This window comes from Homalodisca vitripennis, chromosome 1 (genome assembly GCF_021130785.1).
Source record: "Homalodisca vitripennis isolate AUS2020 chromosome 1, UT_GWSS_2.1, whole genome shotgun sequence".
Classification (NCBI taxonomy): domain Eukaryota; kingdom Metazoa; phylum Arthropoda; class Insecta; order Hemiptera; family Cicadellidae; genus Homalodisca; species Homalodisca vitripennis.
This window is the reverse complement of record NC_060207.1, coordinates 197,913,735-197,932,801: the sequence shown is the minus strand read 5'-3', so window position 1 is coordinate 197,932,801 and position 19,067 is coordinate 197,913,735. Positions and strand designations below refer to the sequence as shown.

At 33.2% G+C, this 19,067-nt stretch overlaps 1 protein-coding gene across 1 annotated transcript; it reads left to right on the top strand.

Moving 5' to 3' along the window:
• Window positions 1-12,479: 12,479 nt before the first annotated feature.
• LOC124356035 (elongation of very long chain fatty acids protein 4-like) lies at window positions 12,480-18,840 on the top strand. Its single transcript, XM_046807179.1, has 6 exons — window positions 12,480-12,666; window positions 13,127-13,207; window positions 13,415-13,471; window positions 15,291-15,396; window positions 16,928-17,064; window positions 18,577-18,840. Exons 1-6 carry the CDS (start codon window positions 12,514-12,516, stop codon window positions 18,754-18,756), a joined length of 714 nt encoding a protein of 237 aa, XP_046663135.1. The 5' UTR covers window positions 12,480-12,513; the 3' UTR covers window positions 18,757-18,840.
• Window positions 18,841-19,067: the final 227 nt, after the last annotated feature.

Sequence of the window (19,067 nt, the reverse complement as noted above, 5' to 3'; positions counted from 1 at the left end):
AATACGCACTCAGATTAAAAGTTAGTCATCTGATATGTAACTAATGGTATCCATTTCTGTTTTATAGATGTTAAGTACTAACAAAATATACTGGGTTGTAAATTAGTGCTTTTTGTTCATTTTCCTCTTTTTTAACTTTTAGATTCGACGTGATTTTGCAACTGTGACCACGATATTCTATAAAATATGTTCTAACAATAAGCACATTACTATATACTTTAACATTGTTCAACAACAGAAATATATTTTATCTTTTAATTTAGGATTAAAAGTGAGAAAATTCGGATAGCACTTGCACATAATAGGACTCTTGTCCTTCCTTCCGAAGAACAAGATGGATAATGTTCAGGCGAAGGGGCGGCCTTTTGTCGAGATTCCCTGAGGAGTAATAGTGAGCCATATCATTCTCACCTTGAAAGAAGGGAATTCCAGCTCTGTTTCAACCCTGCCAGTTAAAGTTGTCAGAGAAAGCACTTCCTCATATTTATTCTAGCAACAGGCTTTAACACTAAGCAGCTTCCACCAACAGTCGTTCTCCGCAGTAAACTGTAGCTATTGATCAATGTTTGTACCCCGATATCTCAATATTTGCTGTTAATGATCTGCCGCTCCTGGACTTCCATAAGGTTGCCCAGATATAAGAGAAATGTTAAGTTTTGCTGCAGGTTATAATGGGAGGTATAAGCCAACCACTCGTGAACCATTCTCGGAAACAGCAGAAGTTCTAAACGGACAAATAGGAAGTAAATCCTAGAATACTTAAGAAATTAATTTAATTGTTTTATTTTGATATATGTTATATGTATGAGTATTACATTGCGTATGAATATGTGGCATTTTGATGAAATAACTTTACGAAACTATAACTTCACGTGTTTTTTTTTATTATCTCACACTATGCATACCTATGTAGTAAATATAAAATTATGTTACACAAAATAAAATCTCCAATTATATGAAGAAAAGACTGTATTAATAATCTTTTATAATCTTAATAGTAATTAGTAATATTACTTTAGACAACTAGTTGATTAAAATAAAGAAATTGAATATGTATATATATATTTATTATATTTAACGACAAAGCCAAACATAAAAAATACATTAAAGCTGTTCAGTACTGAATATACGTCAGTATATAACAATATATCCCAGATATATACAGTAATACTAACTCTTATACATGGGATTACCCGAAATTATGTAACGAAAATTGTATTACCCTATTCAACACAGTAACTTTTTCAAACGATTGTACATAGTTATTTTACAAATTGGTTTGTTTTACTATTTTTGTTGACATCGTGATTACTCATAAGAAAAATGTAAAATTTAAGAATGCTAATATTTACTGTTGACTAAAAAATTAGTACAGATTTGTCCTTGGGCCAAAAGGAATCTATTTGCTAAGTTTCCAGTTTCTACTATCTCTCCACAAAGAGATGGCATGGAAAGACATGTCAGTGACACCATTTAGGAAAATCCCTTTGATTAATGAATTTAATTGTTTCATTATGGTAAGAGCTGTAATTTATTTATATTACGCTCCTCATTTAACGTTCATATATACTTAGAACAGTTTTAAGTGACGTAATGATGTGACATAATGGATAAATAGCCCACAGATTCTCATTAAACCTTAAGAGCGCTTGTATGATTAAAGATTCATCTTTTAGTTTGATCTCCAGAGTGCACAAAGTATTATCAGTGGCTTATTTGCAACTCAGCTTGGGTCCTGAAGGTTCACAAAGGCGTTGCTCTAATCCTGACCCATTTAGTTACAAAGTGGAACCACCAACCGCCCTCTCTCCGGCTCTTTTGCAGGGACTGAAGGTATAATCTAATAGGGAATCAAGCCTCGCATGGTGTATAATGCAATAAGGGCACGCTCTTGAGCTAAGTGCACGGTCAAATAGCCCTGCACTGCGGAATACAAAAAAGCGTCGTCTCCTGTAAAGCAACCTTAATGTCCTTTTTATACTGTACAATTTCATTAAAGAGGATATAAGTGGATGCGGGCGGGGAGCAATGTTGCCTGCAGTGTAAAGCTATTTTATGTTAAGCAAAGAACGGTTCTTTTAGTTTAAATTCTTTGTAATACTCTCATTATCAATTTGTAACACTTAGTGTAAAGCTTACAGGAGTCTTTTATTTTATTATTTAGTAACCTGCGGCTCCGTACGCAATTCACAAAATCAAAGAACTCTACTTAGAGAGAGCATTTATGATACGATGTTTTGGAAGTCGTATATTGAAAGAATATTTCAAAGAGAAGTAACCTATATAACGTACATATTATTTCAGCATCTGTAGTTTAGTGATTAAAAAATAAAGCATAATTTATGGTTCTATTTTTGGTTTTAAAGCATAACTAAATATATACATGTATATCTCGAAAACCCAATCCTGCCAAAATCGTCACTTTCCGTATGTTTAAATTCAATTTATTTTTAAGGTATTTACAGAGCCATAGTTTATTTTGTGCCTCGATCTGGAAAATATATACAAATAACAACCAACTTCGTTCAAAAAACGTCTACTTTCGGCTCTTTTAATTCAAATAATGACTAATATATTCCACATTCTATATTTAATGTTTACCATTTTTCTCAGGATGAAGAAAAAATTCATACTTCAAACTAAAATATTACTGTGGTAAAAAAATTATCAGCTCTGAATTTAATTTAACTCCATTAATTTATTTCCGGTTATAACGTTGAGTTTGTGTTGCTGCGCCGACTAAGGAAATACATAAATAATTGGGATTCAGAAAGTAATTAAAAGATTAAATAGCGTCTAATTCTGTTGTATTATATTCTAGTACTATAATTGGTTTTGATTTTTATCCCAGTCAAGGAAATATATGCATACCTATGCGTAATGCGATTACTTCTTTAAAAAAATATCTACTTCCGTCGCTTGTCTGTATTCTCCTTCCCTTATAAAGGGAAGAGTATTCCATCACTTTGTTTTTCTTTAAGCGACAGCAAACATATCATGCACAATGTTAATGCAAGTACTCTATATTCGAACATACACAGCTTTGTTGATTAGGGCGTATTTTATAACATCGTTTAGTCAGTATTCCCAAGATATTAAATGGTTTTAACTCGTCATTAGTTCACTATGAAATAAAAATTAGATATTAACTTGAAATATACATTACACTATTGATCTAGTGCGGAATATTTAATATTGCCTATAGTTTAAATGTAAACCAATGTTTCTGTCTCTTTGGTGAACGTCAGTTAGAAATGGCAATTGTCTTCAAATTACTTTTCGAAAATATTATAATTAATTATTCCAAATTCTAAAACATTCCAGGAAACCTTAAATATTTTCTCCTTATCAAAATCTGCCTCTGACATCAAAGAATATTAAAGAAAGAATTAGTCTAATTGGTCCAGCCGTTCTCAAGATTAGCACTTAGCAACGATTTAGCGATTCATTTTTATTTTTTATAGAGTTTTGTAATATTCAATTTAACAGTTAAAAAATTTCTAATGTGATATTTCTCGACAGAATTTTAAAATAACTATGATCATACACGACCAACTGTGTCTTGATTAGGATCCAACGTCGGGTAAGAATCAATCAGACGAACTGGGCATATTTAATTATACCTATTACTCGTAAAATTAACAGTTACACCATCTCCTAGCCCAGTTCTCACTAGCACCACCGAGTTGCCTATTCTTTTTTATTTCCATATCTGTTATTGTTATTATTATTACTATTATTTGTGTGAAATATTATAGTTATAACATGTTAATTGCTGCGTTATCTTTTAAAACTTAATTTGTTATTTATAATGTATAACTTATTTTTTGCTTGTTATATTTATTTGTTTTCTAATTTATTGCATAAAGCTTTCAGTATATTTAGTTTTTATAGTTATAATATTGTTCATTGGTTGAAGTATGTTTATTATATGAAGCTTATATATTTATTGTTATTTATGTTTTATTAACTGCTTGGTATTTTGTCGCTTGCCATGTATTTGTATATTCTTATTTATTACATACAATTTTCGCATTGGTTGTTACATATTTATGAAACATATTGTTTATTGCAAAATTGTCTGTTTATTGTTCCTGTCTAAGTTCCATCTCTTTTGTGAAGTATTTCTTCATGTTACAGTTTGAAACATTTCTCATTATTTTAAAAATAACTTAATGATATTATAACTAAACCGTTAGTTATTTTAATTTTAATTTATTTTAGTTTATATTTGCATTTTTCAAGTGCATAATAATCATACCGTTGGAAATAAATGAAATTAAATAAATCATAGGAATTCCTTTTAAAAGGTTTTATTCGATAAGTGTTACATTAAACAAACGTAGACTAATTTTTATTAGTTTGCAGGTTCTGGTGAATGTAGTTTTCCATTCTCTGCAATAAAAATTTCTGATTATTTATTAAAATTCTGATTATTTATTAAAATTCTGATTATTTATTAAAATCTCTGTTTATATCAACTTTCTGGTCATTTTTTATACTGCAAATTGATGTTACAAAGTTGTATTGTAGATGTGATAACCTGTTACAATGTGACCTTATACTATTGTTATATTATTTCACAAAACATCAGATAGTGTTTAAAAACTAATAACGCCCTTAGTCTTAGTACCTAATTAGTCATTTTTTTAATAATTACAACGTTGTATTTATAAAATTCTACGCAAGGTATGATTCCGTATTATAGTGTGCTACCCTGTATGAGAAATAAATATAAGTAATAGAAATTACATTGGTTTCAAGTAGTTTGATGAATTATTTAGTAAAATATAATGCTCTAAAGATATTTAGTATAAAAACAGCATATTACTCGCCCATCATTTGTTCATGATGGAATAAACATTTCTTATCTCATTAATTAATACTTAAGTGTCCATAGAAAGTGTTTATTATTGTTGCCCACCTGAATTTTTCTAATACAATTTAAATAATGCGCCTTCTCACATAAAACATTTTTGAAACACATCTGGTTGGGGGGAGTCATGTACCTGAATTACGTCATAGGTACAACGGGTATTTAATATAAAAAACCGCAGTTCCGTTTATTATTCATAGACTACAACAATCTTCTCATTATGTTGAACTGTAACGATATGATGGCACGGCATAATAATTTCATAGAACCTATTGACCCATTAATAATGTGTTCTCCACAACCTAATTAACTTTTGAGTTATCAAGATATAATGTAATTTAGTTCAAATCTTTTTCGAAAAACATATTATTAAGTATTTGTTAATAAATAATATAATAAAATATAGAAATTTACTTTTACTAATTTTGATAGTAATTTTATTAATGTCGATATTAACATTATAAATGGATTAGTCCAAGTACCAGAATGATGATTAAACTAATTACAATATCTAAATGTCTATCCAACTAAGATACTCATTACAAATAGTGAAAGTAAAGTTTTTATACGTAAAGGTTCTGTAGCCACATTAGGAACTCGAAAGCAATGAATCCTGTTCTTGAAATTGGTTGAAAAACATATTTTGCCAAATATTTTGCACATCTACTCGAGGTTGAAATTCGCAAGGATTTTTACGTTTTATGGCAAACTCAAGGTTCCGTCATTGTCACCACTCAGATTCACTTTTTACCTTACAAATGTAGAAAAAGAAAATAAATATCAACCAATTAAAAGGCGTTTTCTGATGCTCAAAACTGTTTTTATCACAACCAGTTTTTGTGTTCTGAACACAAAAAAGTGAACTCTTGCCGAAAAAGAAGACTGGTACGGAGCCAAGGTTGGGCCTCTTGTTCCTACTTTTTTGCGGCGCAACCGTTTGTCACTTCCTGATAGTGTACGCGCGGCTGAGATTCGTGCAGCTAGAGGCAACGATAACATCTCTTCACCAGTTGAGTCGGTGTGGTTGAGCGTGAAGGCTGGAGATTTGTCGGTACCGTGAGAGGTTCACTGCGCCGGGACACCGCTGCGAGGTTTGGAGTCCGTAGTGTTTGGGCAATCGGCGCAAGAACTGGCGTAAGGGACGGTTGAAGTGCGATGATTGACAACTCTTCGGTTGAAAGTGTGGTGACGGAGGAGTTGCAGGAGGGGTCCTACGAGATTGCCTACTACAAAGGTAAGTCAATGTGTTATAGTAGAAATTTTAATGTAAAAAACGTTCAAATGTAATAAACTTCTCAAATGTAATACAGCAGTGCGGTAAAGTGAACTGATTATTTAAATGAATGCTTTAAAATTAAATCTGCCTTAAAACACAACATATCTCCTTATATCCTGTATTCAGTTATAGTTTAAAAGTGATCACCATAGATTTAGTGTAAATCGGTACCATATGTAATTTAGTGCTAATTAAAATATACTAAAAAATAACCTTGAGTTTTAAATAAAATACTAAATGACCAGTTAAATATACTCATACAACCTTGATCCATAACATACAACATGTTTTAGTTAGGTTAGACTTTGCCAATAACAAATTTATAAACCAGTCAATACTTTACTAAAGTGAAAGTAATATTAATATTTAAAAATATTACCAAATCAAAAAAATGTTTAGATCACTTGCTCACTCACTCCCTCCCCGACACGAAGTAGACTACAGAATAAATACCACATTTTAAAAATATATTGCATTTCGGTTCAGGGTACTTAAAAAACTTAAATTGAACGCACATCCGTTCAACTTTATAACTGTTGTGATCAAAACGAGTCATTAAAATATATTATGAGAAATTACTCACATAGTTTACTGTAACATCAAAGTAGCTGTCCTAAATGTAAAGGCAAATTGGCAATATACGGGTATTGATCTCTTAGTCTTAGAATACACAATTGAAAGTTGTATTAGGGCTATACGTATCATCCATTGATCATAAATATTGAAATATCAGTTTAATTAAAAAAAATATTGCATAAGTAATTACACATTATAATATATACATGTATTCGTTAAATTAAAGTTATTGTTTCCTAAATTCCATCCAACACAATCAAAACCTTTTTAGCCAAATTTAATAAAATTTCGTCCCTAATGAATATCTATCTGTGTGTGTGTGTGTGTGTGTGTGTGTGTGTGTGTGTGTGTGTGTGTGTGTGTGTGTGTGTGCGCGCGCGCATCACAATTTGTAATCGGTAACAGATTGTAATTAATCTAAATCAAAGCTATAAAATGTTCATAGTAACCTAAAAAACTCGTGAATAGGTATAAGTAGGTGAGAACTCCAGTTTTTACCAACACCTTAGTTTTCCGGTTCACATCGAGTCAAAACATAGTCTCCGCGATGAAATTATTTAAATAATTGGGCATTGTAATGGAGTTCCGCTTACTGGTTATTTCCGACTGACCAGCCCAGGACCCACGAGAATCCACATAATAGTGGATCACGAGGTAGATTTATTTCCTTTTATAAGAACTCAAAAGTGAGCCTAACGTGGAACCAATTAGTGCCAGTTTCAAACTTTTTTATTGAAATAAATTATAGTAGTGGATCCAGTGTAAATTTGCTTTTAAATATATCAACCACAGCTCGACTAAAGACAACTGCGTCACCACCTTCTCCAAAGAAAAGGGAAAACCTGAAATTCCGTTCCCATATAGATTTTCCTATAGTCTGGACACAACAGATAGCTCCTGGAACAGTTCTTTAAATCGCGATCTATAGAAATAGTCAAGACTCATAGTGTAGTTTTAATTGCCAATAAGATTTTAAAACTGGCCGTTCCACGCTTACGGAATTGCGTTGTTGTGTGTAATGGGTATACTAGGTATGAGAGCACAACGTTGCGTTCATGGATGGTTTGCTCGTACCGCTGAATTTCCTAATTTAGCTATGTTATTTAAAGTTCATCCATTCATCGCCATTGCGGCAGATCCGCGAAAAGCAACTGGCACCTAATCATTTTTTTTAAATATTAAGTATTAATTATGGTAAGTGCTGGATACACAATCAATTGGTCTTTTCTCTTATCCTATTAGATTAGAAAAATATATAGAAGGTTTTTTTTACAATTTGTTATAAATTGACAAGTTATAATGAAAATAATTTATACAAATAAAGATAACAGATTTTTATTCACTAAGATTTTTTAAATTAAGAGCAGGCGTCGGTTGAAAAATACACCATTTCAAACATCAGGAATTAACTATATTCTAATCAAAATTGTATTGAGTACCTTAAAATGGAAAGTTTTAATTTTTTTATTTTGTTTCCTGGATGAATTAAAGTTTCATGTTCCGATATAAAATGATTTTGCTAACCTTAATGCAAATTATTACTTTTTTTCATCAAAAGTATTTGAAGGTTAATGAAACATAGCAATTTATTTCAGAAACATATCTTATAATCAAATTAATTTCATTCAAACAAGATTTGAACGATTGGCTTTTTTTGTAAAATATATAAAAGACGTTGAGTCCTGACCATAATATTCACTAAATATGTTACCAAGTATATCGTCACCGCTAAAACTCAATGGGGAATTATAAGTAATATCTTTATATATCTCACATGTGCAAGATTTCGTAAACTTATTGTGAGTGTATATTTTATTCTCTTTGACTAAGGGTTTATGAAGAAATATTTTAATAATAACACTGCATATTGAAGGTAGACAAGAAAATCCAAATAAATGTGAACATGAAACACAAAACTAAATGGTCGAATGAGAATGAGTACAGTGATGAAGCTTACGTAGACGTATTCGATCTTATCCCGCAAACTTTATCACCCAGGCAGCTCCATCTGTCAAAATCATGGAATCCCACGAGCGTTTAGACATTTGAAAAAACTACACATCAATGCCATTAAAATTCAACTAATTATTAGGCTTTTATGCTTTTATTAGCTGGATAAATATACACATTACTGCCCCTGCCTTAATGCCCAGACCTTTCTTCAAGAATGCTTAGAACCAAATTAAACGGAACAAAGGAAACCGTCCGACGTTACCGGCCTTTGTAAGTTCCATTTCAATGTAAGCATTTTTATGGATTCTGAAACTGGACAAGATGGATGTTGCAGAAATATTGTTTTCCGAATTTAGCAAAGCTTACTTACAAATACGTAGGAGACTGCAATGTGCTAAATACGATTTAGTGACATGCAGTCAGTCCATGATCCTAGCCAGACCTCTATTACGCAAACACGTCCACCTGGTGTACATATCTTAACTTGGTATAAAGCTGTTGGTCCATTAGGGAGCGGCGGGTCTCAACGGCGATGTGTGATTAGAACAACCTACCTTTAATCGATTGTACGTTTTCGTAATAAATTATTTTTTCTCATCCAGTCATATTTGTTCAGACCTACGAACCAAACTGTTCGCAAACGGTTCCCAAACCGTTCGCGAGCACAGGTTTCTCAAGTCTGTTGGGGGCGTGATGTAATGACGAAGTGACGTTGATAGGATCGCGAGAATTTCGCGGGAGGTTCGCCGAAACCTATTTTTGTTCACGAAGATTTTGTAGATCTTGAAAAGTTTTATTCAAACTGGTCTATACTTTTTAATTGATTGGCGTTGTTCCATGGTGGATGACATTTTAATAGTGTGTTGTTGTATTTTGGGCTTTGAATTTGAAATAAATATAGAATAAATATGTCACATTAAGTGAACAATCGCTATTTAGGACATGTTGGTAAATATTATTTACTGTGAGCAAGGGTTTGATTTACAACATAATAATTTTCTATGTATTTATGATAAAAAAGGTAAGCTCATTGAATACAGATTTTGGGTAATATTTACTTCGGTTCTAGTAAACTATTTATTTTTAACTTTAATTCCTTTCGCAAGTTCATATTATTTTGGTACTTGGCTCTCAATGTTATTGTTTTTTTTTAATACAATAAAATAAAAGTACAACAAGAAACCCACGTATTTTATATCAATTGCTTCATCTAACTGAATAATATTGACTTACTATAAAAACAACCGATTAAAACGGCGAATTGCTTTTTATTCAACAGGTTATTTTATTTTTAGCGACAAGATTCTGTTTTGATATGACGAGCGGCGCGCGCTGTGCTACCGCCAAAACTTTCGTCATGTAACTGCATGTCACTACATGTTCGCTACTTATTCACTGTAATGCTATTTGACTATTGAGAATGTTCTGTCTTACCGATTAAAGAAATTGCTTGTAATTATGTGTGTAACAGGTTAAATATTCTTTTATTAAACTGTTATTGACGATAGAAGATTTGATTGTAAAGCAGGATTTCAGGCATTTGCCATCGTTATTTGTTACAGAAAGGGATAAGAAAACGTTTCGACGATTGGAATCCATTTTCTTCGTCAAGTTTGGGGAGGTATTAGTTCACACACAAATGAATAAAATAAAGCAGAAAAGGGGGAAAAGGTATCTCCCAATCACCTGCTCCTCAAATAATTTTCTACAGTTGTAGAGGATGTAAAAGCAGTTGGATACTACTGAGCATGTAAATACCGACTCTCTCCAAAGCTCTTGTCTCTCCCAAACCCTTACTCCCCAAGTAATGTTCTAATGTTGCAGAGGATTTAAAAGCAGTTGGATACTAGTGAGAACATCAATACTGGCCCTCGTCAAGGCTTTTTTCACTTTAAATCTCTCTGGCCCACCTTAGTAATTATGTACCTGTTGCAGAGGATATAAGAAGCAGTTGGATGGTGGAGGAAGACGTAAATACCAGCTATATCCACAATCCTTGTTTCTTATAACCTCTTGCTTACCACAGTTTTATTCTACCTATTGCTGGATACTTGTGAGCCTGTCAATACTGGCCCTCGTCAAAGCCCTTTTCTCTTTCAATCTTTTGGGCCCCCCATAGTAATTTTATTCCTGTTGCAGAGGATATAACAAGCAGCTGGATGGTGGTGAGCTCGCCAATACAAGCTATAGCCACAATCCTTGTCTCGTACAACATCCTGCTTACCAGAGCAATAGTCTACCTGTTGCAGAGGAAGTAACGAGCAGTAGGATACCGGTGAGCTCGTCGATGCCAGCTCTCGCCACAAACTTTGTCCATTACAACCTCCTGCTCACCACAGCAATATTCTACCTGTTGCAGATGATGTAACGAGCAGTTGGATACCGGTGAGCTCGCCGATGCCAGCCAGCTCTCGCCACAATCCTTGTCTATTACAACCTCCTGCTCACCACAGCAATATTCTACCTGTTGCAGAGGATTTACCGAGCAGTTGGATACTGGTGAGCTCGCCGATGCCAGCCCTCGCCACAATCCTTGTCTATTACAACCTCCTGCTCCACCACAGCAATATTCTACCTGTTGCAGAGGATGTAACGAGCAGTTGGATACTGGTGAGCTCGCCGATGCCAGCTCTCGCCACAATCCTTGTCTATTACAACCTCCTGCTCACCACAGCAATATTCTACCTGTTGCAGAGGATGTAACGAGCAGTTGGATACTGGTGAGCTCGCCGATGCCAGCTCTCGCCACAATCCTTGTCTATTACAACCTCCTGCTCACCACAGCAATATTCTACCTGTTGCAGAGGATGTAACGAGCAGTAGGATACTGGTGAGCTCGCCGATGCCAGCTCTCGCCACAATCATTGTCCATTACAACCTCCTGCTCACCACAGCAATATTCTACCTGTTTCAGAAGATGTAACGAGCAGTTGGATACTGGTGAGCTCGCCGATGCCAGGTCTCGACACAATCCTTGTCTATTACAACCTCCTGCTCACCACAGCAATATTCTACCTGTTGCAGAGGAAGTAACGAGCAGTTGGATACTGGTGAGCTCGCCGATGCCAGCTCTCGCTATAGTCCTTTTCTATTACAACCTCCTGCTCACCACAGCAATATTCTCCCTGTTGCAGAAGATGTAACGAGCAGTAGGATACTGGTGAGCTCGCCGATGCCAGCTCTCGCCACATTTCTTGTCTATTACAACCTCCTGCTCACCACAGCAATATTCTACCTGTTGCAGAGGATTTACCGAGCAGTTGGATACTGGTGAGCTCGCCGATGCCAGCTCTCGCCACAATCATTGTCCATTACAACCTCCTGCTCACCACAGCAATATTCTACCTGTTGCAGAGGATTTACCGTGCAGTTGGATACTGGTGAGCTCGCCGATGCCAGCCCTCGCCACAATCCTTGTCTATTACAACCTCCTGCTCACCACAGCAATATTCTACGTGTTGCAGAGGATTTAACGAGCAGTTGGATACTGGTGAGCTCGCCGATGCCAGCTCTCGCTATAGTCCTTTTCTATTACAACCTCCTGCTCACCACAGCAATATTCTCCTTGTTGCAGAAGATGTAACGAGCAGTTGGATACTGGTGAGCTCGCCGATGCCAGCTCTCGCCACAATTCTTATCTATTACAACCTCCTGCTCACCACAGCAATATTCTACGTGTTGCAGAGGATGTAACGAGCAGTTGGATACTGGTGAGCTCGCCGATGCCAGCTCTCGCTATAGTCCTTTTCTATTACAACCTCCTGCTCACCACATCAATATTCTCCCTGTTGCAGAAGATGTAACGAGCAGTTGGATACTGGTGAGCTCGCCGATGCCAGCTCTCGCCACAGTCCTCGTCTACCTCGTCTTGGTGCTGTACGTGGGTCCACGGCTCATGGCTGGTCGGAAGCCGCTGCAGCTACGCAAAACCATGATGATATATAACGTTTTCCAGGTCTTATTCAACTGTTGGATGTTGTATATGGTTGGTTCCAAGAATATACCCTTATTTATTTACTAAATAGTTTGAGCATATTACTAAAACCTTAGACCTAATCCTTATTTAATGTTCAGTAATCACTTCTTAAATTAGAAGTACAAATGTATGTGACTTACTTTTAATCAATTTCTCCGAAGCAATTTTATTTTGTTTTTAGATAAATATCATTTAAGAAATTTCAAATAACTTTATCACGTTTTAATCTGTAGTGAGTTGTTAAAAAAAACACTGCAACACAGAAAAAACAAAAAGTTAGTTGACAATGGTACTGTAAAATATAAACATTTGTATGGCGTTATACACTGGTAATAACTATTTAAATCTTAATCTTAAAATGTAATAGCAGGAGAAATATATGAATATAAAAATAAAAGTTACTATTACTATAAAATTAAAGTTTGAAGATTCATTGTTTACTAATGATTCTTTTTTTTGTAACTTTCAGACGTTAGCAACCACAGACGCCTTTAAATACATGGTCAACCACAGCTGTAGGCCGGCCAAGGTTGATGACCTTCGGTACACGGTAAGCGCTCTCATACTTGGATAACATGTACTGAAAAAGATTGCGTTGTGTAACCACTTGTTATGGATTGTATTGCATACGATTCACAAGTGGTACATATTACATTTGTCTATACATAATAAAGATATCATTTTACATTTTGCTAGAATGGAGAATATTTTCACCATACACAGTTTGTAACGTTATTGTGTATTGTTTCTGTTTCAGTTTCACATATACTCCTGGTGTTATTTTGTATCCAAAATTATTGACTTGCTCGACACGGTAAGTGCAAACTGAATAGATATATTGCTTGTAAAATTATGTTGTGTGGTACTATTGTATCCTGTCTGCAACAATGTTTAGTTAAAAATTAGTATTTTTTTATTTCTTACATGATATTATAATTAATTCATACAAATTCTGCTTAGTGTATTTATTGCTTGTGTTATTTCCTTTTCTTTGCGTGTCGGCTGTTTTAATAAACAATTCAGCATATGCGATATTGTTTTTCTAAGCACACAGGATAATTACAAACTCTCAGGATACCTTATCATTGGTAGTTTGTTAAGGTAACCTTATCATAGGGAATTTAATCATTGGTCGAGACAAGGCAATTGTTTAACATAAGTCTGGGTCAAAAATGCAAAGTTTATGTTCTGATTTTCTATATGCGTTATTAAAGATTTTATTTTTAATTTCGGAAGCCAGTATAAAACAATATAACATTTTGCCGAACTAATAATATTTCTTTCTTAAATAAATATACAAATCAATATTAGGTTATCACATCAAGTTTAAAAATGGTGGATGATTGAAATATTTAGTTAAATATAGTACCTTTGATAAAATCACGATCATAAAGGTTTTGGTGAAAGTTGCCTAATAATGAGGAATCTTGACTTCTCTTTTAATTCACCATTTCTCATATGTAGTCATCCCCATTTTGGTATATTTAATAGAAGCTCTAACTTCATTTTGGAATCATCCTATTCAATACCTCTCTAATGCAATGTTTTAAAGGATAATATTACTTAAATAATGTATCAAATAAATTTTTAGCATGTCAAATGTATTAATGTCAAAGAATGTAATTTCATACTTAAAACTCTTTTACTCATTACCAAACAATTTTTTTATGAAAGTTAGTTCATTAGACATGACTAATATTTAGATAGAATCAGAAAATAATATCAATATTCTGAAACTCAATGTTCCAATTATATATTAAAGAAGTTAGGAGTACGCCACAGCATCTGTCGTGTAACAGGTAGTGATTAGGTTGTATACAAAGTGAGTCTTTAACTCAATTCTTTCTCGAGAAGTACCACCAAGAGGTAAATAATCAGGTAAAAATAAATCTTTTGCAGCTCAAAGCAAACAGAAGATAATCTAAAGTCTCTTGGTGATACTTAGATGACGCCCAATTAAATCCTATAAATACGCATGCAATTCTTTGAACTCATTCTGTGTCCGGAACACGTAATGTCTCATTGAAAGTTTTAAGCTCACATATGAAAATCGTTCTCGAAATATACTGCGAATTATTAGTTTACGTATGGGCTTAGCCAAAATATATACAGGGAATATAATCAAATGCGACGACACTTACGTAAGATATGGTTAATACCTCAATTCATTCTAAAGATAATCTGCGGGAAATAAAAACAAAACATGCAGATAAACAAACAGATAGACTGATAGGAAAAGATTTTTTTCAGAAACCTAAGTGATAGCTGAGCAAAGTATAATACTTTTAAATTTTAAAACTTAATGCATTACCAAGATTTCACCCTGACTTATTATACACTTCGCTAACATTGAGCCACTATTAATATATTGTGTTGTTTACTAAGTTCACTCATTACAATCCCTTCACACCTGTAAAGTTAGTGTTGACATTTATCAATTTTATTGAATAGATTGTGAACTCTTATACTCACTCTTATGTTTCATATCTATAATAATATTTGTCTACTAAGCTAAACTAAATGAATGTCAATACAGATTATTTACATTACAATGTTTATTTCTCCTTGGGTATCGAAACAGTACAGTAAAATATCTGGAAAAGACTATATTATGTTAATATGTTTTATCCTAGATGTTTATGGTGCTGAGGAAGAAAGATTCCCATATCACGTTCCTGCACCTGTATCACCACGTCAGCATGGTCTTGTTTACATGGGTCAGCGTTAAATATATTCAAGGTAAATACATTCTAAAACGGTTTTATTTAATAATATAAATATTATTACAATTAATTATTTAAATACAAATGGATATTATAAGATAAATCAAACAAAGAGTAATTATATGTTCGTAATTTAAATATATCTAAATATATAAAACTGAAAAATGAATTAAAATAAAACCATAAAATGGCTAATAATTGGTAAGAATTATTATTACTTGTAAATTGATGATATGTGATCGGTTTGTAAGACAAGACATATCTTTCAATTTCGAAAATATAAATGGACGCCACTAAAAACCTATCAACATCTTAAAAAGGAGCAAACAACCAAAATTCTTGCCCAATATAATAGTTTCCTAAATTGAATTTCATGGACAATTCCAACATATTTAATTCTTGAAGTCTCCTGCGTACAGAAAAACAGATGAAATAGAAAACCCTCCTAAGAAGTGGGTTAATCGATGTGTCACTTATCTTAAATCTTAAATCTGGAAAATTGTATTGATGTCCAAGAGCAGCACTAACTAACTACAAATGTCGTAATATCGGTGTGCGAAGGTAGATTGACAGATCTAATCTACTCGGGAGATATCTGTTGGAGTTGTTGGTGATACCTAGTTGTTAAAGGCTGTTGCCAGCCTAGACATACCCAAATAAACAGAGTATACTTAACTAACTGCTTTATGTTACGAGAATTAAAAATAAAACTAAATCTAAGTGTATTTCCCGTAAATAAGTGAAAAAACAGAGGTCTGGAAACAGTGAGATTATTATTTCATATTTTAATTAGGTAATGCTATTTATCTGTTTCTTAAAAATGAATTGTCATTGTTTTGCATTAAAGGAAGAAATAAATAGTTTGTAAACTGTTGAAAACCTAAATAAAAATATATGAATAATACATTTTGATGTGTTTAAATGATAATATACCCTTAATTTGAAAACATTTAATTTTAACCAAAGTAAATGCTTCACCTGCGAGATTTAGACAAATTAAACTTGACCATCATTCAACAAAATATTAGTTAAGTTACTTTATTTTAATGTAATACATAAAGTTGTGATACATAAATTAACCAATATATTTTTATATTTTTTACGTATGTGCTAATGTGTTTTGATTAGGGTGCTAATGAATGTGTGTATGAATGTACTGTATGAACGTATGTGTATTAAATTCTTAAAAAGACATTAATTTATTAAAACTGTTTTTTAGTGTAGTAGTTTCATTTGACTTAAGTATTATTGTATTAGGGTTAATTGTAAGACAGGGCCTCATGGCCCTAATTTCGCCCTTTTGTACATATGATAGAAATAAAGTCATTTCATTTTGAAATTAAAATGTGAAGCCCATCTATAAATATTGAAATACATGTGTATTGAACAAGAAATAAACTTGTACCTTTTTATATAATTACACTTTTAGCATTAAATAATATATGATACAATATAGATATCTTAATTTAGAAAATGACGAAATATCTATATTAAATGTGAGGAATATATTTGGTGAACATCTTAGTACTCATAACTACTTCCTACAGCTCAGCAAGGTGCACCACCTGCTCTGCTGAACATGTTTGTACACGTCATCATGTACGGATACTACTTCCTGGCGAGTCTAGGGCCCTGGATCCGTCCGTACCTGTGGTGGAAGAGATATCTCACCGCTTTTCAGCTGGTAACGTTTTCCTTCACTTCTTATTACTTCTTCAATGAACATTTGAGTGAAAAATCCATCGTAGAAACTATTGATATGCATGGTATGATTGAACTGAATAATTGTTCATACGATAAGTCATCTATTTTAATGTAATATGGATCACACACACACACACACACACACACACACACACACACACACACACACACACACACACACACACACACACACACACACACACACACACACACACACACACACACACACACACACACACACACACACACACACACACACACACACACACACACACACACACACACACACACACACACACACACGCACACGCACACACACATATTTATACATATATTTTTTTTTAAGAAGAGAGATTTTGGTTCATAGTAGAAGAAAAGGAAAATCCAAATAGACGCAAGTAAAAATCCAAACTAAATATAATTATGGGTCTATAAGTAAGCCAAGAGAGTCTTTGTGATATTAACACTAACATAATAACTATAAAAGTTATCTAATGGCTTGTAATCGTGTCGGAAAACTTAAAAATAAACATTTATTTTTACCATGGCTAATAATTTCTTACGAAATCCCTTTGCTGTAGATAAATGCTTCTTGCGTCAGTAATGCTTGACTTGCATGACTGCATGACAACTCATAAACGAATTTACTGTTTTGTTTTTGTACCATAGAAGATTTAGGAGCATTAAGATATAATACGAAAACGTGTATTTAAAAAAATAGTACAGTTTCTTTTTCTAAAAATAATAATTGAAAATTCAAACAGGTCTTTTGTATATAAAAACTAACACCGCAAATATTCAGGAGATGTTTTGAGATAAAAATAATAGTTTAGGTAGTTTCATATAATTATTAACTATTTTCAGTAGTCCTATTAATTGGATAAATTACTTTCATAAAAGAGATGGTTGAATAAGGTTTCCGTTATACATAAATATCATTATTAAAGACTAATTTATAAATCAAATCACTACTTCACTAGTTATAACAATTTACCCCAGTTTCTATGTTAGCTCATGCATCTTTTATTGGAAAATGTCTTTAAGCAAAGTACAATAGAAATTGTTGAAATAGCATTTTTTTGGTAAACCCATCATATGATATGTTCGTTAGTAAATTACTTAACTGTTTTATATGACAACAAATTACTGTCGTAAGAATGGAAGCCCCTAGAGTGCAACCGACTCTTACTTTAGAGTAAGATATATTTAAATCCACAAGAGACACATTTAGAGTTTCATTTTATTTTATATATATGTGTGAAACTGTACTTTTATGTACAACAATTTCCGTAAAAAGTTAAATAATTTTGTATTAAAACAGAAGATAGACTTCTTAAAAACTAAAACCTTTAGTTAGTGCATTTACGCTCAGTTCAATCAATGAATAAAACTAGTTACTAAATTATATAATTGAAAAGTAATTATCATTAAGAGAACTTTTGAATCCTGAAATAACTGTTAAATAAAGCAAATGTCTGGTTTCCTTTTTCAGAGTCAGTTTTTCTTGATCATCCTATACCTGGCGATCCTCCACTACCACCGATGCTACGTGTCTCAAGCCTTCAACGCCATCTGGATCACCAATGTTGCTGTCATCGCAGCATTCTTCGTCAACTTCTACATCCAAACGTACTTGAAAAAGCCTCGATCTGGAGACAAAAAAGTACTATAGATCGTTGGAAAATTTCCATTGTGTCCAACACATTTATATTCGTCTTGTATATTGTATTGTTAATAAAACCCTGTTTTACTTTAATTTGTACCATTTAAACCAAATTGAGTTTTACTCTAGACCCGAGGTGTTGTAAAATCAACATTTTTGTCTGCCTGTACGTACGCACGATATCTCGAGACGAAAGTTTGCATGAAGCTTTTTTTATTTATTTACATAAGTGAGTACCATGAAGGTCATATCAGTCCACGGTATTTTGCTGATCGTTAACGAACATTTTACATTGGTTTTTTAGCGTAACCATTATAGTA

Bases quoted from the DNA above. Each gene is read 5' to 3' on its own strand.
- LOC124356035 (XM_046807179.1), top strand. From the start codon at position 12,514: ATGCCAGCTCTCGCCACAGTCCTCGTCTACCTCGTCTTGGTGCTGTAC. The intron at 12,667-13,126 runs GTTGGTTCCAAG...TGTAACTTTCAG, and splicing joins ACTGTTGGATGTTGTATATG to ACGTTAGCAACCACAGACGC. The intron at 15,397-16,927 runs GTAAATACATTC...TACTTCCTACAG, and splicing joins CAGCGTTAAATATATTCAAG to CTCAGCAAGGTGCACCACCT.